Genomic DNA, 27,422 nt, shown 5'->3' with positions numbered 1-27,422 from the left:
TATCCACACCTTTGACCCCGCCCCCTCACTCAGTGACTCCGCCCCAATTGCATGCAACATCAGTTAACAATCTTCTTTAATGCACTTCGACCGACTGATTTTACAGAAGCATCTGCACAAAAGCCTGTTTAATCGCATACTGTCCGTGAACAGCAAAAGCAGACTCAAGTTACCCTTTGCACCTGCAGTAACATTTCTGCAAATGAAGTGTTTAATTTTACAACCTACCATGATTTTCTAAATGCCAATTCATTTCCCCCCTTACCAAGACAAGCTTACTGTCTGCTCTTCAATGCCCTCAATGTGTGACATTTAGTAAGCAATGTATTAATCCGTTATTGTTTCAGATTTGCATCTGCATGTCGCTGTCTGTGACGTTCTCACACATACGCCCGACAATCTCTCTCTCTCCCACCTGCATTCTTTGTTTACCGTGTTTCCTCTTATGCACTTTGAAGCTTCGCAGTTGCGAAAAGTGAACAACGCGGTCTTTCCCCGGGGTGAGTGCCAACGAGTAGAATTACATCTCTTGTTTGGCTGGCACGCAGTCGCGGAGCAGGCACATAATATCGTTGATCCTAATTGCAGATCTTAAACGTAAACATTATCTTGGAACAAATAGAAAACTAAAATAATTCGTGACAAAAACTAACTGTGGCTGTTAAACATGTTTTATCTAGTCCAGCAGAAGCTGCGGAAAGAGTTTTTACCTGTAAAGAGCGGTTCGCCTGCCAATCATACACAGAGGCGAAGAGGCCAATGGCTGAGGTCCCACCCTCAGGCAGATCTGCGGGAATGAATCTTCCTCAGGAGGAAGTAATTAGTGAAAAAGTCCCGCACAAGCGAGGACGCGGTCGAGATTGCTGACTGAATGTTACCTGCTCGAGCCGCCTAGGGCACGGCGCGCGCTCTCCTGGTTCTGCTGACCGGAGCCGGCCACATACAGCCATGGACACGGTATGGGGAAGCGGGCATTTTTTGTGTCTGATTTTGCGGAGAGAGTACATATTTAGATTAAGGCATTATTATGTTTATCGCAAATAAGTGTGTATCCCTTTTGGTTGTCGGGGTTTGACATTCAGATGAACATTAGAGTAACCGCAGGGTGCGAGACACCTGTGCTTACTTTTCTAGAAAAAAATAGGATTGAAAGAAAATGATGCTTTTTCAAACTGTTTTGCGCTGTCTGCAGATTGTTGTTCTTGTAATGCTCCGACCAGTCCTTAAACGTCAAATTCCTAAACGGAGTCGTTAGTTACAGCGATTCGAAGTGCTCGCTTAATCGTCAGATGTGTGTCCTCGAGCTTGCAGAGCGGGTTACTAAACCGCAATGTTGCTTTTCCGAAATACGGGTTCGTTTCAATGTAAAAACGATATCCTCTTAAACCACAGAACGCCTTTCAAAGATTATTTTCATCTTCTTCTTGACCAAGACGCAAAGCGTTCTGCACCTGAAACTTTGTTTTGTGTGTGTGACGTGAATATTATGACTTGTCAAATGTTTGATACACGGGACATTTCATCTTCTCCCTAGGGGGCGAGGTGTATTTGTTTTGTGATCTGAAGGATTAAGATATGACTTTCTTTCTGGTTGTTTAAACATTTTGGTCTTCAGCCTCATACGAATGTAATCGATTTTGAATCGAGGTAGTCATTTGGCAATCAACTTGTAATTTGAGAATATCGTAGCAGCCAAGTGTGAATGGATGACGTGTACCAGTCGTCATCCATTATGCTAGTCCTGCCCCTCCTTTTTACCCAGTGACGCTATGCACGCTGCTACTCGTGGTTCGCTTCTCCTATTTTAAACAACAGGCTGCATACCAAAGAATTGAAAGCCCCCAAAAACTCTGTTTTTGTTGTATTCGTCAACTACGTGCCATGCTGAGACTCTTGGGTACCCACCCAGTGTTGAAATGATGGTCTCACACACGGCTTGGCGCCTCTTGGCTGCATACGATTTTGCCAAAAAGATCATATATTGTTTATTATTGTCTGTGATCCTAGGTCCCTATGCATGGAAATGAGTTGTTCCATAATGTCAATACATCACTGTAAGATATATTTGAATAGAGTGAATCTAAAAGGAAGATGGGTAAATTGACTCTGCTTCCCCTTGAAATGACGGAGACTTTCAGTGATTGCTTTTGATTGGGGGAGGTCAATATGTGTTTGTATTCAACAATTGCTGTAGTCTGTTTTTTATCGGTTCATACTGTGCTAATGCCTTTCTGAACATTATAATATTCGAATAAGTATAACCGGTTACTGCAAGTGGCCCTCAATGATGAACTGATACTTTCACCACCAGCTTGTTAATGTGGCTTTGTTTTCAATATTCCGTGCAGTATTTGTGCTTTTAGGACCACTCCTTTACTGTTACTGAAGTAACTTTATACAAGCATTGGTAAACCCAACAAGTCTGGCTGTTTTAGATGTCCAAATAGATTTTTTACATGTTTTGTGTGTATGGATGAGCGTAAACATGAGTCTGACTGGAAGATGCAGTGCATGTGTAAAAGGGTGAGTGGATGGTTGAATACGCCCTTAGTTTGTTAGATTAGTAGTGGAATGAGTTTATGATTTGATGGAGAGATGCACTAATCTGTCTCAGACAGCCGTTGTGCTAATGTTATAATATTGCAAAATGTACCAATATTATACAAGTTAAAGAATAATACCAGGCCTGGCGCAATTTGTGCCAAATATACTGGCAATATGTAAATAATTTAAATATAGTGTTAGTGCAGTCAATTCACCAGAAGTTGTCATTTTAACACTAACACTATGTCAACAATTTGCACCATTATGGCAGCTTGTATTAAACAAGACAGGGCAACATTATGTGAAGAATGTCAACAGCAGGTTAAATTGCCCCCATTCCTAGCTGTAGTGATTGTTCTCAATTGAATCATAACCTTTTTCATGAGTTCATAAGTGCATGTTTGGAAGTGTGCCATTTGCTGGTAATATTTACTGTTTGTTTGCCTGCCTGTGCACCTCCCAGGCCATGTGGTGACGCCTTTGCTTAAGCCAGCAACACTTAGATCAACACCCACTGAGTGTGGACCTCAGTTCACATTGCGGGTGCCCAGTGTTTTGCTGTGTCCTAGAAGCTGAAGCTGTGTGTCAGGCACTAGTAGATTCCACCAAAGTGTCCATCTTTGAATGGAGACAATGTAACATGCACTGTGACTCTCATGAAATACTCAGTGGTGTAAGTATTTAAAAAAACAAGGCCTGGGAGAGGGGATTGACCCTGAAAATTGTGAGAATGATAATTGTACAGACATGTCTTCGCTCACTGAAACTATATTGGCAAATCGACTCCTCCATTACACGCACCACAAGCATCATAAATAACAAGATACCTTTGTTAAGTATCCCATAAATAATATGTAAACACATTATAACTATCGGGGGATCCTTCTTAATAAAATCATTTGATTTCTATTTTGAAGGTAGAGTTGATTTGCACTAAAAGACCCAAATAAATATATTGCAAAATAACCCGACAGATATTAGTGCATTTACAAGTTAATAACCTTGCTTGTCCAGCACTCACTTGTTTAGCACACAGGATATGTTGCTTTAAATGGGTGAAGCATTTTTGGAGATGTATTCATTTAACTAGTTGTCCATTACATCTGCACTGCTCCCAAAAACAATGCAGTGTAATGGCAGCACTCCATTTCAGGTGAAATAGTAGACCACACATTGAATAGCATATACTATTGGAAACATGATGACAAACACTTTGGAGGCAGCTAAAGCTGTCTGTAGCCAGACCTAAACATGGATAGTAGACAATACATGTTTGTTCATTATCTCATATTAAATCCTTATTTTTTTCATATAACTATTCTTAAATAATTGTAGGCCACTGAGTCGGTAGCTACAGATACAGCAGACCCCCTTGATTTCTAGGAACATGGAGACAGGTAGGATAACCATAGTGGCCTTGGAAGGGGCAAGTGACCACATCCCAAATGTCATGGGGGTCGAGTATATAGGAATTGGGTCATTTAAGTGTTCTAGAAATTTGCAGCTGAAGTCGAATTGTATGTCTACTCCATGAATGAGACAGTGATCATTGCTCACTTCTAAGTGGGAGCACATTATTGTTTAAATAGTAGACCCACCTTTAAGAGAGTAGGTCTCAATTTTGGTCTTGATAAATGGCCACTAATCCTGGTTGGACTTTGATAGGTATGAAACATGTTGGCCATTTTAATGTACAAAGTAACATTATCTTCCCAGACATTCCTCCATGTTTTTAACTCTTAGCTGAAACTCCTAGATTAAATTATGGAGGGGACCTTTAGTGAATTTAATCAATCACTTATGAGATAAGTCTGCCCTTTTCTCTAGGAGATGGGCATACACTCACTTTCTCAGCACATAGATAATGGAGAACACTGGGTCCTAATAATTTTGTTTATTGAGGCACAACTGAAAAGATCTCCGGCAAAGAGACACTTTAGCGGCCAGTTGAGCATTCCATCGCTGGCCCAATGAGGAGCACCGCCCAATGATGAATCGTGCCAACCTTGGATGGGTGAGTGCTTGTGCTCCCAGAAGAAGAACATTTGTATGACCTCTGCAGTTGTGGGTATATACAGGAGCCGGACCTTTTATTACAGAACTGTCCACTTGATTATTTAATTTTCTCAAGCAACCTTCTGTATAGACTTGGACTCATTTCTCCACATCTCGGATTTATACAAAAGCTACTCGTAACATCAATGGTTCTCTCTAAACAGGAATATATTAACAGACGATTCCAAAGCATTCTACTATGAACTATCTAGTTAGAAAGAATCAGAAACTAGAAAGCCAATCTACATTTAAAAATAAATATAGGAACTTGCATCTCTCTGATACTGACTGCTCTACATTGGCTCTAATTAGCAAAGTGATCCTCTTTCGAACTACTGTGCCTCATACACAGCTGTAAATGGCAAAGGGCCAACATTATTTAAAGCAAAAATCACAGAATTCTTCAATCCAGGAACTTAAATTCAAGACTGGCAATGTATCTTATTATTCTGGCTTGCAGGAAGAAAACAATTGGTGGCACTATTTTCCCAGTCAAGCATAAAACTACAGAATTCCCATCTCCTTAGATCAAAGCTGCTGAGAATCACTTGAGGCCACACGTACTGTCGCCAAATTTTTCAACTACCTAATTTGGACTTTTTGTGACTCGCAATTAGGAAGCTGCAAACTTTGATGTACTACAATGTGTTTAACACTGTTTGCAATTCCCAAATGGATCGCAATGGACCTGTCTCATCAATATTTATGAGGCAGGTTGCAAATTGCGACCCATTGGGAATGGCCTGCACTCACAGGTATGGTGGCATGCTGGGGTCAGTAGACCACCATGTATGTGATTGCTTTTTAAATAAAGTAAAAAAAAATGTTTAAATGCTGCCTGTTTTTTTTAAATTTTTTTAAAATAATTTTTGTTGCATACATAGATAATACCACAAGAAGGATTAACAAAACATCCCAGTTCACAGTATTTATCTATACATAGCTCTTACAAATCAGACATTATGCATTTTTTAATACATAGCATAGCTTGAAACTGTTTTCATGTACAGCACATTACAGTATGCCCATTTACCTGTTGTCAGAGCCCAGCAAGTTTGGATGAGATCGCAAGTATTCTGTCAGTGGCGACCAATATTCTTTGGGTCTAGAGGCTTGTGGCACTTCTTCCTCATATGTTGTTAGTGTCCTTATAATATTCTAGATCGGTTAACTGCTGTTTCTTACTATGGGACCTCTTACTCTCCCAGTGCATGGATGCACGTCTTTTGCCCATCAATAGCACTATAGTGCATAGCTTGTGTTTGGTAGATTTCAAATGTCCTACCACGCCCAACTGCAACTCTTTGGCCAAACAGTCTACCTTTATTTCCAACATGTGAGTTGGGGATCAATTTTATTTCCTCCCAGTATTTGCTAATTTTGGCGCATCTCCATGCTGTGTGCATGAAGTCGGCATTGTCTGTATTGCATCTGCGGCATTTAGCATCTGCTCTTAATCCACATTTTTGCAATATTAATCGGGTGTGGTATATTTGATGTATATACTTGTAGTGTCTTATAGGCAGGTTGCCATTGGGTTTCAATAAGGTCGTTAGTGCACAGCAACTATGTCACTCCTCCACCCTCAGAGGTGTCTCTAATTGGGCATCCCAGGGATCTCGAGCTTTACTGGTATCTGCCTCTATATCATCCTGTAGTAACTTATATAGTTTGGATACCAAATGTGTATTATTTGGGCTGATAATAATCATTTATAATGCTGCCAATGTTAGTGGTTCCGCAGGGAATGTGGGATATAGGTCCTTGCAGTCTATGGTAGGTACATTTAAAAAGGAGCGTTTGGTTGAGGTCATACTCTTCTACAAACCTTCCCTTGATATATTGATCCCCCATATTGGTTATGCCTATCTGCTGTAGCATCGACATACCGTTACCAGTTTGTGTCACTGTTAACTCAGGTTGACGATGTAGTGACAGGGCCGGCACACAGAATGGTACTAGCTGCATCAGTTTCCCCATGCGTTGCCATGCAAAGTTTGTGGTTTTTATTGTGTTCATTTCAGTTCTAGCGATATGGGGGCGAGGATGTGGTAGTACACTTCGTAGTGGGATGGGATGGACATCACCATCTTCCACTGCTGTATGTGGTAGATATCGTACCGGGTGAAACCAATAATGTGCATATTGCGCTTGTGCACATAGGTAATATAGTAACAGATCCAGCACCGCAAATCCACCCTTACTGTAGAGCAATATCAATGTACGCAGGTCGATGCGAGCTACTTTCCCGGCCCATATTCGCTTGGTGATGTTTGTAGTGAGTCTCTGAAAAACTGCTGCAGGTGGTGGTAATGAAATGTTGTTGAATAAGGATAATAGCTTGGGGAGTATCACCATTTTCGCAATGACCACTCTTTCCGCTAATGACAGTGGCAGGTAAAACAATCTATCTATTTTTTCTTCAAGTTCAGCAATTGCGGCCTCATCATTTTCTCGAATCACTACCTCAGGATCTCTATGGTATCAGATATCGAGGTATTTAACCGGATCCGCTCGCCATGCCAAGAGACCTGATGTGGCGTGGTAGCGTCTGTTAGAGGAAGAATTGTAGATTTACCCCAATTTATTTGTAGACCACAGTGTCTGCAAAATTTAATATATTCATGCAGCAACTGGGACAAGTGGAGGCGAGGCTCCCTTACATACAACACCACGTCGTCTGCATACATGGATATACCAAGTGGGCACTGCAGAAACCGCAATGCTGTGTTAGCATGTTTTTGACATTTTTTTGCATGCCAATTGTTCCACTGCTATAGCAAACAATAGGGGTGATAGGGGTCACCCCTGTCTGGTGCCACGCTGGATTTGTATGATGCCTGAGACCTGTTCGTTAACTTTTATTCACGCTACTGGCTTGGTGTACAGGATTTTAATCCATGTCATTAGATCTTCTTCTGTTGTTTAGGAAGGGACTGAAAACTTGGCTTTTTACACTTTAGTTTATGTCACTTTGCTGTTTAGGATGCTTTTAGTTGTTATGTTTTCTGTTCAATGAGCTGCCAATCTAAAGCGCCGGGACACTCCATTGGAGTAGCCGTGCGCTATATAAATAAATTGTAACATAACATAACATTAGGGGGCAGGCCCATTTTCTGCATTACTGTGAAAAGATATTCCTGCTCCACCAAGTCAAATGCCATGGCAGCGTCCAACAGCACTGCCGCCGCCTCTAACTCTGGGTTAATTTGGTGCAATAGTGCAAACAATGTACGAATGTTGTGAGAGGTGGAGCGATCCGGGATGAATCCTGACTGATCTGGTAGTAGTATGTTTTGCATTCTTGTGGCTATAATTTTCGCTTCTATTTTGGCATCTGTATTTATTAAGGATAACAGATGATACGAGTCACAAGCAGTGGGGTCTTTATCTGGCTTTAGCAAAACTATGATTAATCCTTCCCGTAGTGTAGGTGGTAGATTCTGTTTTTCATGTGCATCTCCATACATCTCCACTAAATAGGGACATAATAGCTCTGCGTATGCCATGTAAAACTCCCCAGTGAACCCATCAGGCCTTGGGGCTTTACCATTGGTGAAGGTTTTTAGAGCCTCTGAGACCTCTGCAGTAGTGATCTGTTGTACTAAATATTCCCTTTGGTCGTCCGAGAGCCCGGCAATGGCTATATCCTCTAGGTTGCTGGGGATTTCTTGGTTCTCAGCAGTGTTTCATGTAGCGTATAGCTCCTCACATGTTGCCATGAAAGTTTTTAAAAAATTTGCAGTGTCGTAGTGCTGTGTGCCTTGTGCATCTCTAATGTTGGTAACAACATGTGTATTACTTGGGTTACAGATTTTTTGTGTGCCAGGATGCGTCCCGATCTACCTCCCTCCCCATAAGCATGGGCCGTCTGGCGACGGACAGATATTTAATCTCATTGTTCACCTGGTCTTGATATTCAGACAATAATTCTTTTATGCTCCCCAGCATGGCTGCATTGTGTGTATGTTCAAATTCCGCTTCGAGTTGTTTTTCTTTTTCTTTCACATTTAACTAATTGGGTACGTATATCTCGCAGAATGCCAGCGTTAGTACTGATACAGATGCCATGTATCGTGGCTTTAAAAGCCTCCCACACTATGCTTGCATCTTCCACTGAGTTGTTATTAATGTTAAAGTACTCCTCTATTGCTTTGTGTATTGAGTTATATAGGAGGTCTAGTAATGTCTTAGCGTTAAAATGACAAAAGGCGGAGGTGTGTAGTGTGGGAGGTCAAATGAGATTACTATTGATTTGTGGTCTGATAATGTCTTAGGAAGGTGCTGTATATCACAGATCCATGTGCTTGCAGTTTCTGTGGCTAACCAATAGTCTATGCAGGGCAAGCTGTTGTGATACACGGAAGCGTGTTTACCCTCTAACTTGCCTGGGTTATGGAGCCGCCAGACATCAAGCACTCCAATTTCATTATTTTAATTGCCTGCTTATGAGGTTCTTTGCTTGTGCCTTATCTGTCTTGCTCATCATTCAATGATAGGTTTAGATCCCCACCCCAGAGTATGTCCATTGGCGTCAATTGTCTTAGTCTACTCCAGATGTCGCTGAAGAATTCAGGATCATTTGTGTTTGGGCCATATATGTAAATGTAAATGTATTGGCATTTATATAGTGCACTACTTACCCGTAGGGTCCCAAGGCGCTTCGACCGCTGCGAAACCCTTCCTGGCTTCCCTGAGAGATGGTCCCTTAATGGGTATCTCCAGGGTGAGACCAGGCATCCCCGGCGGTCTGGTGGGGCCGTTAGTGAAGATGAGGCAAGCTAATGCCCAGAGTTGCCGAGTATGATCGCTGATCAGAGTGGGCACCGAGGCGAGAGAATTATCGAGTCTGCTGACCCTGGTCCAGAAACCTGCCGCACCGGGAATCGAACCCTGGTCCCGGGCCGTCCTCTGCTCTTGGGTCTGCTGCCTCTAACCAGTGAGCCACACTACTTCACTTACAACACATTACACTTTACAACACATATGTGTTGATTAGGCCTACCCAGGTGCCATGTAAATGACCAGTAATTATTAAATCCCTTCCCTGGTCATCCGAGATTATTTGGTCTAATACAAAGTGTGTGCCTTTCTTTATAAGTATAAGAATACCTCTAGCGTATGAAGAGTAAGAGGATTTCAGTACTACTTCAGCCCATCTACTGCCTAGTGAACAATTGACATCTTTGGCTAGATGGGTTTCTTGTAGCATCGCAGTTGCGATCTGATGCCTGTCTAGATATGCAAATACTTGTCTTATCTTCGGGGGTTGAACAACCCCCGAACATTCCATGTTATTAAACGCAGTAGTGACTTGTCTTTTTAATCTACCATTTTTGGCCCTGTATCCGACTAAAATTGTGTTTTTCATGTTCACCGTATTACCTATATCCTGTGATGTTTGCCTTAGCCTGGAATTACAGTACTTTGTGCATCTGGCGTTTACATTAGAAGTTTTACACTTTGTGTCTGTAACTGGGAAAACAAACAAACCCCTTCTCCCCCCACCCTCTTGAGCATCCCAATTATGCCAAAGCCATGTGCCTGTAAACAGAAAAAGAAACATCCAACACCCACTGGGGGGCCACTAAGCACACGCATTACATCCACATAGCGGATGTGTCCGGAACATATTTAGGATAGTTGGCTAGCTTATTAAAGCTAATCCATGCGGGTCGACATGACATATGTACTTTAGGCATCTAATAGATAAATAAACATGTATAGGCATTTTATATGCTCACACATCTTAAGTGGCGTGACCTAGAATATACAGTTCCCCTGTTGGTTTCACTTCTTTGGTAAATTTCTACCATATGCTTTGCCATGCTTCTCTATAGATAGAGACACAGTTTGCAACTTTTTACTTAGGCTGTACTTGTAGGCACAAATAGAGTCCAAGTATTCATAATTGTATTCAGTCTTATTTGTACATTACATATTGCTATGATCTTCTAAAAACCTTATCTGCCACATGCTCTCAGTAGATTACAGCTGGGCACCATCCACGCCATCGTGTGTTTACTGTGTCACTTTGTCTATATCTGGGAGCGTAGACACAGTCCCATTGTTCAGGTAAGTTTCCATTTGAGGTCGGGCAATTTGCTGTACTTCTCTCCCAGCCGGGTACATTCTATATTGAATAGTGTATGATTTACATCGACTTTTTGTACAGGTTATCTCAGTCTTACCTTACAGTATCTGTCTTATACCCAGCTAGCCACTGCTTCCATCAGCCTACAAAGAAAAAGCCGCTGGTTCCTTAGTTTTACGTTTGGAGGAGGTGTGCTTTAGGAAGTCTTGGGCAGCTTTTGGTGTGGGCAATATTATTGTTCGTATGGCCGAGATACCCGCCACCCCCTCTCAACACAATCCCCAAGAATTGGGAAACCGGAAACAGTTCTTGAACTTTTGGAAGGCGGGAAGGGAGTCACCCTTCCCGGCCGTATTTATTAAAATATGAAACAAAAAGAAAACATTAAAATAACAGTTTCATATAATGTACAATTTCATTTCCACATTACGATGTTTGGCTAACCTTAACAGATCTCTAATACAAAGGTTCTCCTAGCCGAACTAACATCCTACAAAACATTTGACTTGAAATTGTACATCCTAACGTTTAAGGGCCAACGGCAAGGTCGTAACCGGTGTCAGATCCCTAAACCAGAAATACCCCCCTCACTTGTGAGAGGAGCGACCGCACAGAGGCGTACCTCAAGTGCATCTACCAATTTCCCTTTGTACTTGACGGGGGCCCCAATAAACTCGACGCCATTTAACGGTCGTTCGAGGACTCGTGTGAGGTGTCTAAAAAGGTAGCGTAAACCCCCTCCCGCACCCCACACAACTTACCCATCTGCCGTCGCAGATGTCCTGGCCCCGGGAAATTCCCCAGGAGGGGCCGTAGCCCCTCCTATCCAGGAAGGGGCCTTGACCACCTTTCCTTTCCTTCCGGCGGCCTCTCCTTAGACAGGACCGCCTCCCCGTTGAGGGGCCAATTGGCCACCTCCCCCGCGCGCTCCCATCCGTAATGGGTGACGCCCCCTCATAGGGATCTTCGAATTACTGCTCACCGATCATGACCTTACCGCCACAGGCCGGATAGTTGACCGGCTATCCGGACCCCCCACAACACTCCTGCCTAAAGGTCATTTCATAACGTCTTTAGCCAGGCTATCAGGTCTCCTATGAGTAACTCGTTCCCCATCCGGGACAAATGAACACCATCCCCCGAATACATACTGTCCCCTTTAATACAACCATGCGAAATAGAATGCAGTGTACTTGAACGGAACAGTCTACTCACTTTATTATTAATTTTCCTTACTGAATGATTCACAGCAGAAACAGAAATAGCCCCCCGCCACACTTTCCGTGGGATCATATGGGACCATGCAATTGTGCACCCTGGAACTCTTCTCGCCAACCAACTTACCGTGGAGAGCATCGCCTCAAGAAGAAGTCGTCTACCAGTGGCCACCAAATCATTGCCCCCAAGATGTACTATGACTACAGACGGCGGTGACCTTGTCCGCCCTAACAAACCCTCGAAAAATGATCGAAACTGGTCAATACAGAGCCCGCCCTTTCCGTAGAAGGACACACTGTACCCGTATTCCCCAGCCACGTGAATCATGTCACCTGCTTTGAATACGTCCGCGGCACGCCTCACGTATGAGTGGCCCACGACCCACACCTCCTTTTTCACAGTCGGTAATGTCTGACCGCTGGCCCCCCGGTGTCGGGTCGACTGGACAGTCCGCCCCGCCTCGTAGGCTTGCGCAACTGAAAACCAAACAAAAACAAGAAGCGTGAGTACATCATTACAGCTTCACAACATGTGCAACCGCACATACCTCTTATAACAGTTCGAGGACCAACGCCCCACACGTTTTACTTGTTCAACATTCAGACCCCTGGCTGTAGCTTCCGTAGCAGCCCCTATCCGAAAGGAATGGGTCCCAAAGTCGCCGGGGTTCAAGCCCGCGGCAGAAATCGACATCGCAAGCACCCGCTGCAACTGAAACCTCGTCAGTGGGGTGGCGTCAGCGTGTCTTAACAAGGTCCCCCCCCATGCTGCCACCCTCTGCGCTAAATATTCCTCTACGCACCCAACAGAGCACATGGCAGACCCGGGGATCCTCTGGATGATTACGCAGTCCCCGATTGCATCCTGATCGGATTTGGACCTGACAAACGAGACCGTCATCGTCTCCTCCCTGACCTGAATGTGTTCCCGGCACAGTCCCCCCATCGTATCCTGCTTGTTCTTTGCCACTAATTCGCTTACCCGCATAGCCCCATGGAATGCTAATGCAAATGCGGCTCGGAACAACACTGCTTCGTACTGGGATGAACATGTTACCGGTAGCACGGAAAATAACAGGGCCAACCTATCCAGACCTATCGGGTGCCTATCGTCTACTCTGCGACCCTCAAGGCGTTGCCACCCACGTAGCGCTTTCTGCACAACGAAAGACGCTGTCGGGTCCTGGATCCCATGAGCCCTTGCCATGAAGGAAATGGCGGCCCGATGCCTCTGGGCCGTAGCTACTGACTTGCCCGCATGACGTAAAGAGAGCAGGAATCTCACTACACACTCTTCCAGACCCCAAAGCTCCCTCCCGGCAGTACCCAAAAAGGCCCAATAGGAACGGAACGCCCCTTCATATGCCTTCCTCGTCCTGGGTGCTAAACTCTCTCCCACGAGGTCTTGTAGTTCGGGGCACCGAGAGACCAGAGAGCTTCGGGAAAGGGTGCCGCCACCGGGTCCGCTGTGGGCAGAAAACCCCAGAAGGCCTGCATACGGAAACGAGAGAGCGCATCAGCCGCTTGGTTCATCACCCCCGGCACGTGTCGCGCCCTAAACAGTACATTTAGTTGCATGCACAACAACACAATTTCCTTGAGCAGTCTCAGAATCAATTTGCAACGTGCTGCCTGACTATTGATACACTCAACCACGGTCATATTATCAGACCAGAACACCACAGATTGACCCCTAAACCCTTCTGGCCATGTTTTCAAGGCCACCAGAATAGGGAACAGTTCGAGAAAAGCAATGTTACTCGTCAACCCGCACTCATGCCACCATGATGGCCATTTTTGAGCCGACCATTGTGTACCCAATATGGCGCCAAAACCCACACTCCCCGCTGAGTCTGTCCATAGCCCCAACTCCTCGGAAGACACTGCTGGTTTATTCCAGACAATTCGACCATTGAAATCCGCCAGGAATGCAATCCAAATGCGCATGTCCTGGCGAACCTCTGCCGAGAGTCTCGTACGATGATGTCCTTCCTTCAAGCCGACCATGGACTGTGCAATCGAGCGGGAAAAGGGGCGTGCCATCGGCATTACTCTCAGGGCAAAATTCAACTGACCAACCACCTGTTGCAATTGATGCAAGTTCACTTTCGTTGCACGAATACATGTCTCAAGGGATAACCTGAATTTTAACACTTTTTCTTTAGGTAAACGAAAACAACCTTCCACCGAGTCGAGCTCGATCCCCAGAAACTCGATCAAGGTCGAGGGACCCACCGTCTTACCTGGCGCCAATGGCACACCGAATTGATTCATTAGGACACAAAATTCATGTAAGGCCTGTCCACACTCAGAATCCCCGGCTGCCCCCAGAAACAGAAAGTCATCGAGATAGTGCATAACATGTTGAAAACCTGTCTTCCTCGTGAATACCCACTGCAGAAAACAACTGAATTTCTCGAAATAGGCACATGAAATCGAGCATCCCATTGGCATACATTTATCCATGTAATAGCGACCCTGAAACTGAAAACCAAGGAGACGCTGATCGTCTGGGTGTACCGGGAGCAACCGGAACGCTGACTCGATGTCCGATTTGGCCATCAGCGTCCCGGGCCCCAGGCGATTCAACATGGCAACGGCCTCATCGAAAGATGCGTACCGCACCGAACATACTTCCGGGTCTATCGCGTCATTCACGGAAAGACCATGTGGGGCTGACAAATTGTGGATCAGCCGAAACTTACCCGGGTCCTTCTTGGGAACCACCCCTAGAGGAGAACACACAAAATTAGCAACTGGTGGCAAATCGAATGGACCGGCGACACGACCTCGAGTCACCTCTTTCCCAATCTTTACCTGCACCACTGCCGTGTGCTGTAAGACCGACATTTGATTCTTACAGTCCGGTACCCCCTGAAAATCCCCCACTGGGATGCGGAAACCATATGAAAACCCGTTCCGTAACACCCCAGCGGAAGCATGATCTGGGTATTCGCTGAGCCAAGGAATCATTGCCATGGTATCAACCGGGGTCGGCAAAGGCGCCCCTTGGACTATATTAGACCTGTTTGGCGCCTCCCTTACCACCGTTATCACCCGTTTTGGCTCTGCACATGGACTCAGGATGGGATGGCTGCCCGCACCCCCCACACTCATGTCTGAATTTGCATGACCCCTGGGGCCTGGTACATTTGCCCCTGTTAAAATTCCAACAGATCCCCCTTTTACCTGTGTTGCCACTCGGCTTCGTGTGGAACTCGTTACCTGTACCTGTCCGAAAGGGCGTCCCAGAGTTTTGGCGGGAGGATTCCCCCCGTTACTGCCTACTAATGGTACCTTCAACATCCCTGTACTCTCCATTTTTTGCCAAGACACAGAGTCGTAACAATCCCAAGACAACAACGGGTTGTGTTCTTTAGCTTTTCTAAACAGATTATCATAGCAGAACCACTGATTGCCCCCATATGCCACAGAATACTCCATAATACGTGACTGATAAATGGGTAACTCGGTCAACAACTCAGGTCTGCGCTCCCCCATGATGGAAGTAAAAATTCCCCACGCTCTGCCCCAAGTACCAATGGTCTCGTCGACCTTAAAGGCGGCCATTTTTGCGCGCCAAACACTCGGATGCATGAGCTCCTTTTGACTCTTTACATGCTCGATCTCGTAATGGTTGGTAAGCAATGAAAACATGTTTACATATTTATCCGCCCAAATCAATTCCTTGACTTCTAGTGGGACGTGCTGGGCAATCTTCTCCTTTCGAGAAGGTGCAGACTCCCCCCCCGCAATCGGCAATGGCCGCTTACCTGAAGTAGACCCCACGCTTGTCGCCGAACTTGGGCCTGCTGTACTTCCCACCGCCGGGACCTGTGGGGGAACAGGAGTTGGCGTCTTCGCAGCCTCCCTAGATTCCCGCAGTTGCCTCATCACTGCCCGGGCGTCGTCAGCCGTGGCGCCCTCGCTATCGTTTCCCAACCACGCTGCCAATTGCGCCGCTAACTCGGGGGGCATATCCTCCCTGTTCGCAGGGGTGACCACCACAGGGATTGGATTCCCCTCCTTTGGCGCCGGGGTTGGCTCCTCTCGTGGCGCTTCGGGAACCGGGGTCTCCCCCCCCCCAAGTGCTCCCCTTCTGGGCCTCTTGCTCTTTCCACCGGGAATTGTTCCCTGTAAAGGCCGTTTCGGTCCTCCCTCCCCGTCCTTAGCCTCAACCTTTCTTTTTAGATCGGCTATCTCCTTCATGAGTATGCGGAGCATCTCCTCGGTACCGACCCGCTTTCCGGCCTTCTTGGGCATTCTTAGACGGGATATCTGTAAGACAAAGAGAGGGATTACAACGCTCAAAATTGCTCTTCGTTCCGTCTCGAGCTCACGTGCAGCGGGGAGGTGCAGCTTCAGAGCACAGGAACAAGAGGATGCTTTCTTGGCTTCCGCTCCTTTTATCCGTCTTCAGGGTGGGCGTGAACCCGCCCCCGCCTGCCTCCGAGGGCGTGGCCGGCCACGTTGGTGTCTAGGCCAGCCCACTCTAGGGCGGGAAAAAGGCGCGCCCCGGCTACGCCGCTTCGGGCATACCAGCCGAGACTCGCCTCCCGCCCAAGATGGCTTCCCGGGGGGATCGTGGTACTCCACCATACGTTCGGGGGGACCGATTGGTCGCTCCTTTCCATTCTTCATGTGTGACGCAGGGTAGAGCATGGCGTATGGGATTCCCAAGTCTCTGAGTTTTTTATTTCACAGATGCAAACTCCCTACGCACTGACTGTGTAAAGTCCGAATAGAAGGAGACATCCCAGTTTTGATACATGACCAGTTGTTGTTTTTCGCAGTACGGTGTCTGTCTCTATAATTCAGGACCTGAGCTCCAATAGGTCTTGGTGGGGCTCCTGGGGGTGGTGATGGTGCCAAGGAACGGTGTGCGTGCTCGATAATTAGTACTGAGGAGAAATATTCTGCTCCAAAGCAGTCGTTCAGCATGGTTTCTATATATGTTTCCAATCTCCCAGTATTGGCACTTTCTGTTATATCCATTACGCATATATTGTTTTGGCGTGATCTCGCCTCTAAGTCTCCATTTTTATTTTTGATGACTTCCAGCAATCTCTCTATTTGTGGCACATTTTGTGGGTGCGTCGCTGGACTTCTCCTCAACCGCTGAAATTCTCAATTTCGCTGCATCAAGGCGCTCGCCTTGCTTGTCCAATTTCGCCGCCATATGGTCCACTCCTATTGTGGGGGCATCAATTTTCCCATCGATTGCTTGCAAACTTTGTTGAATCGCTTTTAGAGTATCTTCCATGTTGGATTCCCTGGCGCAGTCTGAATCTATCTCCGTATCGGAATGTGCTTGTGTTGGCTTAGGCGTGTGTCAAAAGATAGTTTAGCTTGTTGTTTATTTGGCTTGCCCATAGTTGTGGAGTTGTCAGTGTTTCACCACACAGAGGGTGAGCGAAATGATTCGCTGATCCTATATGGGTAACGCAATATTGTTGGTGAGCGCCACCTCGGCTCACGTTCAGTTGCCTTTATCGACAGTTCAAATTAAAGGCTGGGGTAGATCTGCATAACAAGTACTGTTGCATGTGCTGGTGATGTTTGTCCACTTAGGCCTGTATCAGTGGTCAGTAAGAGGACCTCTGTTCTCTGGCGGTTATTGAAATGTCCACCCTCTAATTAGCGCCTGATGGATGATAATTGCGTCCCCCTACTCTGTGATCCCGTTGATCCGCCGCTGTATGCTGAGTGTGCATAGCTACGCTGTGGTGTGGCACAGGTTTATGTGAAGTATAGCATTTATATGTCCCTGTTGACTACAAGCACCAGTTCATGAGTCCGGAGCACCGGATGGGACGAGAATGTAGCTAGGTGTTGTCCCTTGGCGTCATTTTTTATATAACGCAGCGCCTCATCGTTGTTCTCGGATCGATTGATGCATGTTCCAAAGGTGCGCAAGGAGCATGTCTGAGCCAAATCTGTGTACCAGGAGGATTCCCAGCGCTGTAGTGTCAATAACGTTTTGACCGCACTAAGCCACTATTTTGCTTTGCTGAAGCGCGGGAGCGTTTTGTAAGTCGCTAGTTTTTAAGTTCCCCCAGATGCGCAGAAACGGAAATCTGTAGGCAACGAGTGGCACTGTGTCGCACTCTATTTCTTGTGTGCACTTACCCTCTGGTCTGAAGCTGGTCAGTGAAACGATCAGATCTGGACTTTATTGTTACTCTGTACGGGGAGAGTGCCGGCCGCCATCTTGATGTGCGCTCCGATCGCGTCAGCTTCGAAGTTGATTTACGTCCGTGTTTAGCTGATGACACACCGCACACGAGCCTCCTCCAATTGCGCCAATGTTTCGACGCCAAAATATAGATACCTTTTCATATTTCCCGGTGTCTTCTGCGGGTATTTACAGCAGATATGCATTCCAGACCAGCGGAGCTGCACTAACGTGCGGCCATCACACTGCGTGCCCTCTAGCGCCTGTTTTCTGTAAAGGGAAATGGGTTGCATTTCAAAAATAAAAATGCTGACGACCACATTCACAAATGGGAAGGGGTCCCTTAGGCACCCTTTCCTGTATGTAAACAGGTTACCACCTCCTTCACAGAATCAGTAAAATATGAATGTTTTGCAACCGCATTCCGGTCGCAAAACATTCATACATGCATCTGAAACACGCTATTATAAAGGTACACCCTTGAAATATCCCTTCCTAATACCAACTCACAAACCGCATTTCCAGAGTTGGTAATGGGTTACCAACTTGCAAAATCGGGTTAGTACATTTCAAAATGCTATTTAACGGTCACTAATGGCCTGATTCTGTTTACGACCGCTAAAAACATTTGTACATTTGGCCCTTGGAGTTGAGAAGGATGGGTAATACCCGCTCAGTCTAATTTCATCCAACAAGGAATCCACATTAAACCAATTTCTGACTACAGACCGATACTTTTCAGGTCTCTTGAAGAGCAATATCAACAGAATCAGTTTGCAAACAATTGAAATATCAGGGAAATCCCCACTCCCTAGAAAAACATCACCAATGCATCTGTTTTGTATTTAATGGAATGATCAATTGCAAATCCTGAGGATTGCCCACTCCTTAATCGTGCCCGACAAACCTAAAAGGCCTACTGTCTAAACATACTGGTTGACTCCGAACTCCTATTTGTTTTTTAAGGGCGGGGTCATAGTCAAACTATTTAAAAAAATGTACATTGTATGTGTAAAAATGGACAGGTTATATCCACAACAGCTACAGCCAAATGATACAACCAAAAGCGCAAGCAAACAGCATATATCACCTGCCCGCAGGAAATCAACTTTCAGCCTTTTTTTCTACTCTTTATACCTTCCCTAGATTACTTTCCCCAGATTGCGTCCAATCTCATTGTTTCTAAAATCTTGATTGTAAATAAGCCTAATCTTATAGATGGGGATAGTTCTCTATCCTTCTTTTCGATTTGAATGATACATTCCTTACACTCCATCCTTTAACTGTTTTAGTGCCTCTAAATGTACTCTCCCTAGCACACACCTGTCTGCCTTAATCTTTACTATACTACAGAAAACTAACAATACCCCTCCATGCAGATCATAAACTCTGTCTGAGGAATCATCCCAACAATACCTACCCTTTTCTAGCCTTTCTACTCATCCCAAATTCTTCTGTGTAACCTCACCTTACAAACGCACAATATCTATCCTGTTCCTTACTCTTCACTGTTTCCACTTGCATGAACTCATCTATCTCCTATTAACGCAATCCTCCACTAGAAATAGGGGGCAGTGCTTCAGTTGAATGAATGAATGAATGAATGAATGAATAACCTTTTATTTTTGGATACTCAAAACCATTAAATAAGGCATCAAACTTTAAATAAACATTATTATCATGTCAGAGATAAAAAAACTTAAAAGTGAATAAAAACATGATTAAAAGCGAAGTTCATTAGTCCATTTCTCCGTAAGCTGATAAGTCTCATTGATTTGACGGTTGTCGGCCGGTGGCCTAGCTGTGCGGGGCCATCAGCTTCCGGCGTGCCTGTTGAATGAATTTGCTGAACACAGCCATATCTTTCACTGTTTCCATTGTGAATAGATATTGGACAGCCTCCTTTATCGTTCTAATTCCTTGTCTGAGTAAAATTGGCTTTAGGTAGCAGTTACGCTCAGTAGACAACCTGGGGCAGCAAAACGGGATATGAGCGAAACTCTCTTGTTTATAATTGCATAAGCAGCACTCAGAGTGCATTATCTCAAATCTCCTCGTGGAGTAAAGCTCTTTAAGGGGCGGAGGGTGTAATCGGAGCGCTAAAATCCTGTTAACTGCTTCCTTGCCCACTGCTTGGGTAAGGTGGGGCTTCGAGGTCTGTGCCAGCTGCGGGAGTTTTAGGGACTCATGGAAGCCTCTTAGTTCCAATGCCTCCAGATCAGTAATGCGTGAGCAAAGCCGGACTTGTGGTTTTGTTGTGCTTTTAATGGAGGCATAGTTGATTAACTCGGGGTCCCAATTATCCACAGCAAGGTTCAAAATTTCTTTAGCGGAGGAAAGAATGTTTGACCACGGATTAATTTCTTCCAGGAAAATGTTCTTTATACTAAATTCCAGCGAGTTTTCTGGGGCCGCGGTTGTAAGATAAAAGTATTTACTAATTGCGGCCAGTTCCTCAAGTTTTTGTTGTGTCAGGACGAATTTGAGCCGCACTAGGTTGTTTCTGGTGCTGGAGGGTAGGTGGAATAGTTTTTTGTAGGCCGAACAGTGGATTTTTTCCATGGTGCTTGATAGTTTACCTGGGAAGGCCTGCTGAGCATAATTTAATGATGGTATTAGCTCCGCCCTTAATACTCTTTGAATTGCTGTTGTCGTAGGGCTATGTAAAGTTGCATGCAGCTTCCCAAGGGCGTACGAGATACTTTTCCCTTTTGCCCGTATTTTGTCTAGATGTACTCCTCACATAGCCAAACTCCCAAGTAGTTGTATTGTCGTGTACAGTCCAACGTCAACTGTCCTATCCTCCATTTTATCGTTTTATTTTTCGGAAAAGGCCCAAATATTATTATTTTTGATTTGGCTGCATTCACGATCAGTTTATTCTTTGCATTGTAAATACCCAGAGACGTTAAGGCTTTTTGGAGCCCAATTTTAGTATGATCTAATAATACCAAATCATCGGCGTACTGCAGTAATTGAATCTTAGTGTGCCCAAGTCGGGGAGTTGCTAGTGATGCTCCCGTCAAGGCTTTGCCCATGTCTGCGGTGTATAAGTTGAATAACATCGGGGCTAATACGCATCCTTGCTTCAAGCCGCGATTGGTGTCAATTTTCTCTGTAGCTGCTGTATTTGACAGTTTAATTCTAACCCACGTGCCAGAATATAGGGATATGATTGCTTTTAATAAAAGTGGGTCGATGTTCAAACTTGCCAGTTTCTGCCAAAGAATGGAGCGGTCGACACCATCAAAGGCCGATCAATGAAACAGGCAAAGATAGGAAGAGATTTTCGTGCCACTGCCTTGTATGTTGGGTATGAGAGCGCTATGATGTTATCCACTGTCGAAGATCTTGGTCTGAACCCTGTTTGGTAAAATGGCAGAAGGCCTTGCTTACTGACCCAGTTTGAAAAGCTCAGTTAATAAGGTGCTTGCATAGGCCTTTCCCTCAATGTCAAGGAGAGCAATCATGCAGTAATTTTGTGGGTTTGATTTCGACCCTTTCTTATAAATGGGATGCAGAAGCGACCTTCGCCAAGAGTCCGGTATGTTCCCTGCCAATCGACATTCGGCTTATAGCACGGACACATTTTCAGTCCAAAAGTCTGTATCTTGCCTGAAAAGGGAGCCTGGCAGGCCATTGAGTCCTGGCGCTCCATTGGGTCTGATTTTTCTTTATTATTGTGTTGACTAACTTTTTTTCTACTGAGCTCTGCTGTTTCACAATGTGTACATTTTTAGGGTTAGTCAGTTGTGTTGCGTTGTCCAGGTCTGTATTTGATTGAATTAGAATGCCTTCCTCTTTATATAGAGATGTCACATGGGATATACAGGTGTCAGAGTCAATTGAGTTCTCTCTCTGCGTGCTCCCTTGATATAGGGTGTTGAGGTATTGCCAGAACTCTTGCGTCTTACTGGGGCTCAACAATCCAAAGATCTTTAGCCACTTTGCTTCAGTTTTTTCCGTATTTCGGCCCAAACTTGCTTTGAGTGTAATTTTGCTGTTTCCTGCAGGAGTTTCTCATCCTTAATTAAGCCAGTTTTCAGATAGATCCTTCGTTTGGTGCGCACTTGTTTTGCGCTTTCTCAGATTGCAAGGAGATCACCAAGGCTATGCCTAGGGTAATGTTAGTTTTACTTATTTTTCATCCTCGTAGGTATATTACTATATTGTAGGCAAGCTGATCCCATTCTTTAATTATGCCCCTATTTGTATCCTTTAATGTGCCATCCGCCCATGCTTTTTTCCATTCCTCAAACTTATATATAGGACCAGCGCCCCATTTAATCCTTCTTACCAATATATACTGTTCAATGCAGGTTGTTGATCCCAGTTGTTTAAATGTGTGGTGGTTATCTGCTGTTGAGTTTAAAGTTGTTATTAGAGCCGCATGGTCACTTTCCTTCCACTGTGCAACTTTGTACCCTATCATTAGGCTCTGTAGCCGAGTACATAATAGGATATAGTCAATTGTCGTAAGATTGTTATACTTTGGCGGACAGAGGGTTCCCGGAGAATCCTTTAAGAGTAAGGAGTGGGCTGATGCCAGCTGATAGGCATGCAAAAGAGCGTTGAATGCTTCCGTCGTGGGAGAATTGTTGCTTTCTTCTGACTTTTCCCCAATGTTGTGTGTATTGAAATCCCCAAGAATTATTGAATCTATGTGGGCAAATTGTAAGAGGAGATTTTCAATGTCTTCTAATAACTCAGAGAGCTTTTCCTTTGTTTCCCATCCATTAGGGTTGTAGTAAACATTGATCAACAATATAGTCAATGTGCCCTTACTTGATATAAGGCATTTCAAAATGCCAGCCATATACAAGTTTGATGTTGTTTTAATTTCCCTAAATTGTATCTTCCGTGAGAGCCTGATATATATTGAAATGCCTCCTGACGGTCTGCCAAAGATGTTCTCCTTAACAGCTGGTTTGTGGTAGTCCGCAAATCCCCTTATCGAAACTGGTTTGATGGCCCACGTTTCTTGCATGCAGATTATATCCATTCCTGCGTAGAACGGGGGTTTTGCGGGATATTGTAATAGTTTTGATATCCCGGCTATGGTCCAGGACATAATAGACAAGTTCTGTTTGGCAATTGTCTCCCTTTTTTGTTTTATACCTGGTAAATCTGCCTGCCAATGCAGTGATGTAGTCTTAATTGCAACAGTATGGAGTTTAGGAGTTATGAGTTAAGGCTCTTGGCACCCAAGACCAATCTTCAATAGAGTTGTTTTGAATTGAGCAGCTCCGGTTGCCTTTGCCCAGGTTTGTTGTGACCTTGATTAACCCATCCCTTATCAATTTTGTATTTGTTCCACTATCGCTCCCGTGAAGTATAGAGAGTGTTTTTAAGGGTGGGTGTGGTAGATCCACTGTCGGGGTCTCTCTTTGTGTGTCAGGTATTCTAGAGTAGTTTTGATACTTCAAGTGGGCATATTTCAACAGCATAGGGTATTTCATTGCCGGCCGACTCGTGATCTCTATGCCCCAATCTTCCAGCAATTGATTATTTCTTTTTAGTATTTGGACTATATCTGGGTTAGAAAAAAGCAATTCTGTGGATTCGTTAGTGTTGTCTGGTCCTTGCGTGAGAAAAGAAACACTGTCGATATCAGTTGACTTTATATTTTCCAGGCCTGGGATGTTCGCAAAGAGTTTTAGTAGGTTGCTGCGGTTGAGTATGTCCCATTTGCCCTGTGAGACATATTCTGGATGGAGGCATAGTTTCAGATCATCCTGTGTGTGGGGGGGTCTGGTTCTTCTATATCCCTTTTGTGGATGAGTCTTGACTAATTAAATCCTGTCGGATTTGCCGTGCCACAGCATTGACTTCATCATTTACATGGTTTACAGGGTCCGTTTTTATTGTCGAGGGTAAAACATCACTTGCTTCGTGTGCTACTATCTTGATGGAGTCTTGAGGGTCCTTCCGGCATATTCTCTGGTTGACTTACTTTGTTGAGATTCTGATTTTACTATGCAAGGCTTTATCCGTCACGTTGATCAGCGGGAGGCTATCTGCATGTAGTGCCTGGAATTCTGGCAGAGCGTGACTGCCTGCCCGAGTTATTTGTTCCTCGTGTAGATTAGGGTGCCCGCTGAATGTTGCAGCGCTTCTATCCCAAGTTTTGGACCGTTGGCCTGTACCTTCATGTATATTACCAGGAATTGAGTCAAGGTTAATTTTACCTGGGTTATTCGGCCAAATAACTTTTCCGTCTGGGGTTGATGGCTTTTGATGGGTGATAGACACCAAGTTGTTCTTACTGTGCGTAGGAATTTCTTTGGTTTCCGGTAATAACCACAGCCTAATTGATCCATTTTGGTTGTGATTGCTTTTTCTTTGTTTATTTAGCTTTTTTAGTTTTTTCTTATTTTTCTGAGATAAGTGACCAGTTTTAAGGCTTGTCACCTGCCAGCTGTTTGAGTTTACTTGTTCTTTGGCAGTGGTGCTGCATTCGTCTATAGTTGTTTGTGGTATCCTGATTGGTTCAGCTACTGACGTCTTTGTGATGTCCTGCTGGGGTTCATTGCCCTTGGAGTCGGCAGTCGTCTGTGTCCCAGGTGGGGTATAATCCATATTTGTCGGATTCAGAGTTTCGTTGCTCCTATGCCTGCTGGATTCTGCCTTTAGGTCTTCGATAAGTGTGTTCATTATCACTGGCTGTTTTTCCAAGCAGAGCAGCACCGGGCTACATCCACAGTCCTGTGGCTTGGATGTGACTATGGTATTTGCCTGAGCGCGTTGAATTAAGGTGTTCAAGTCTTCTAGTTTGGAATCTATGCCTGATATCAGACCGGCGACTGTGTGTAGAAGGCTTATCTAAAAGTCTAGCTTGTCGGCGTGTATTATGGCTGCGTTTACCATTGAAGACAGGACGTCGTTGATCAGTACAAGATGATGATCCAGTTTAACCGGCTGCCTCTCCGTTGTATGGTCCGCCCCCCTGGTCTTGTTGATTATATCTAATGCCATTATGATCAAGTCCAGGGCTACCTAAGGTTAAGTAGGGTGTTGCTGAAATTTGAAATGGCTCTGCGTGTGCACGGAGTGCTGAAGTGCTGATTTCACCAACCCCTTGGTGTGGGTCAGCCCTGTTGCATGGTGTGCTTTGATCTCACCGTCGGCTGGAATAACCCTTTGCGTGTTCCAGGTTTGTTGAGTTGCTAAAGCATGGGGGCTAGCTAGGCCAGCGTTATTAGGCAAAGTCAGTGTAGTTTTTGTTTGAGCTGGTAGGCCACCCGGTGCTATAATTATTTTTGGTGATAGCAGGGTTGCTGGGCTCAAAAAGTTGTTGTTTCCTGATGGGTTAGCGGCTGTGTCCAAATGAATTATGACATTCTCCTGGTCTGCATACTGGTGTGTGCAATTAGGCATTTTATGAGGGAAAAAGTCCTGTATGTCTCTGTTACTGACAATATTGAATGATGTTTTTCTGTGACTACTTAAAAGTGAGCCCTTGCCTGGTGATGCCATTGGCCCGTATGGGGGTGTAATCTGACCTTGTTGGGAGTTGTTTGCTCGGGAAGGTGTTATCGGCTCATGTGAAGGTGTAGTCAGTCCTTGTTGGGGCTTGTTTACCAGGAATGGTGCTGTTAAAATATCTCCATTGTGATTCACCTCTACCTCCGCCTCCTCCTCCGCTTATTCTTCTCTATAATTCGGGCCCCATGTTGGAGGCCCCTCCACTGGGGGGGTAAAGCATTTTTTCCTTAAGGCGCTTTGCTGTCTTATGAGGGCGGGGTTTCTCTTGGCGCTGTAGGACAGTCGAATTTCTTGTTCTCATCTCTGTATTTCCACCCAGAGAGAGGGTCCCGGGTAGGGTCCGAGTTGCACCTACTTGCATCTATCCCAAGGTGCAAGCCCTGCTTAACGAGTGTGGCGGTCGCTTCAGCTCCCTTGGCACGCTGTTTTGCTGGTTTCCGCTGTTATCCATTATGTATGCCGCTGCGCTTGCAGTGTTTTCTGTAGGCTCTCCCTCACCCTCCCTCAGTCGTGGGGGGGGGGAGCTTTATGCTGCGCGTTGTTACTGTTCGTCTTATGCCATATGCGAGAGGAGTGTCCAATATCAAGGTGCGGAGTGCAGATGAAAAATATTTTCACGTATTGGATATTTTTTCAGGGGAGGTTTTGTGCGCCGCAGTTTGATATGCCCCACACCTAGCAGGGCCTCTCCTCACCTTACTAAGTCGCCTTATGCCACAGCTGCGCTGCGGTCCCAGTTCACTCCCGACTCCGTATTCGGGGCTCCATCTTCGGGGCCTCGCCGCCGGTAACTCACGGTCTGCTGTATCCTGTATCCACCGCTTCTGAGTATGGAGGTGACTGCTCCTGTAACCACAGGCACCTGGGCTCGCCTGAGCGTGATGGTGATGGAAGTACGGAGAACTGGGAGATGTTGGCTTTGGCACCTATGGCGCTATGACTATGGCGTCCTCCTCAGCCGCTTCAGCTTTTGGCGTTTTTTGGCGTTTTTTGGCTCCCAGTGCTCAGCACTCGCCCTTGCTGCTTGCGGCTCACTCCCCTCAGCTGTGGCTACTGAGGCTCTGCACGTCTGCTCTCTGCTGTGCTCTCTGAATTGGTTCATCAGCATTCGAGAAGTAACAGTGCTTCAGTTTCATCATCAACGCTCTACATTGAAACAATAACCAACAAATTAACAATAACTTGTAAGCACTAGGTTTACCACTAAATTTTGGTTACGTGCTACCCACCATAAAACACTTCAGTGCTGTGTTAGGGGCAGTAAGTGCCATGCAATTGCAAAGCAAAACAGTACAAGACCTACAGCTGAGTGGCTTACGATTGTCACCAGAACTCTTGCAGGGCTCCGTATGATCATATTACACATTACCTATTTTGTAGTTTTAATAATCCGTGATTATTTTGAAGCAGTTAGGTTGGAAAAGGTCTGTTATTCAAACAATTATGATGATGACATTTTTTTGTTTTGTTTGTACATAGTTTTTTAAACCATATAAAGGCCATGCTGTCATTTGCTCATATGAATGAACATAAATCCTATATACTAACTGTTTTGCTGAACCAGTATTATTATTAAAATACAATAATCAAAAATATTTAACATAGTTGGTACGCCCACATTCAACACATATTTTATAAAGCCAAAATTTAATATAAAGTTAATAGTGAACAATCATGGCTATCTTTCCATTAACTAGAATAATGCTAACAGTATGCTATATGTCGCACTCTAAAGAATTACCATCCAAGAAACTAATGTTTTAACAAATTGTTTTTTCACCTTCCATAACAACAGCACTTAAATTGTAGGGTTTGCTGATTTTTACACAGTCTCTCTGGTAAAACTAGCACA

General features: G+C 44.9%; 1 protein-coding gene and 1 pseudogene across 3 annotated transcripts in view; both read left to right on the top strand.

The window, feature by feature from the left end:
* Window positions 1-493: 493 nt before the first annotated feature.
* Window positions 494-27,422, top strand: part of FYB2 (FYN binding protein 2) — a 494,151-nt gene continuing 467,222 nt past the window's right edge. For all 3 annotated transcript variants that reach the window (XR_015307520.1, XR_015307527.1, XM_086952746.1), the window contains exon 1: window positions 494-957. Coding sequence is in view for 1 of the 3 variants with exons in the window: in XM_086952746.1 (XP_086808872.1) it covers window positions 949-957 (9 nt within the window). In the remaining 2 variants the exon portion in view is untranslated. The remainder of the gene's footprint in view (window positions 958-27,422) is intronic.
* Window positions 2,486-27,422, top strand: part of LOC147747290 (syntaxin-18 pseudogene) — a 29,390-nt pseudogene continuing 4,453 nt past the window's right edge.

This window comes from Lissotriton vulgaris, chromosome 1_1 (assembly GCF_964263255.1).
Source record: "Lissotriton vulgaris chromosome 1_1, aLisVul1.2, whole genome shotgun sequence".
In the NCBI taxonomy this organism is placed as follows: Eukaryota; Metazoa; Chordata; class Amphibia; order Caudata; family Salamandridae; genus Lissotriton; species Lissotriton vulgaris.
Note: the sequence above shows the minus strand (reverse complement) of the source record. Positions and strands in the feature narration are given on the sequence as shown.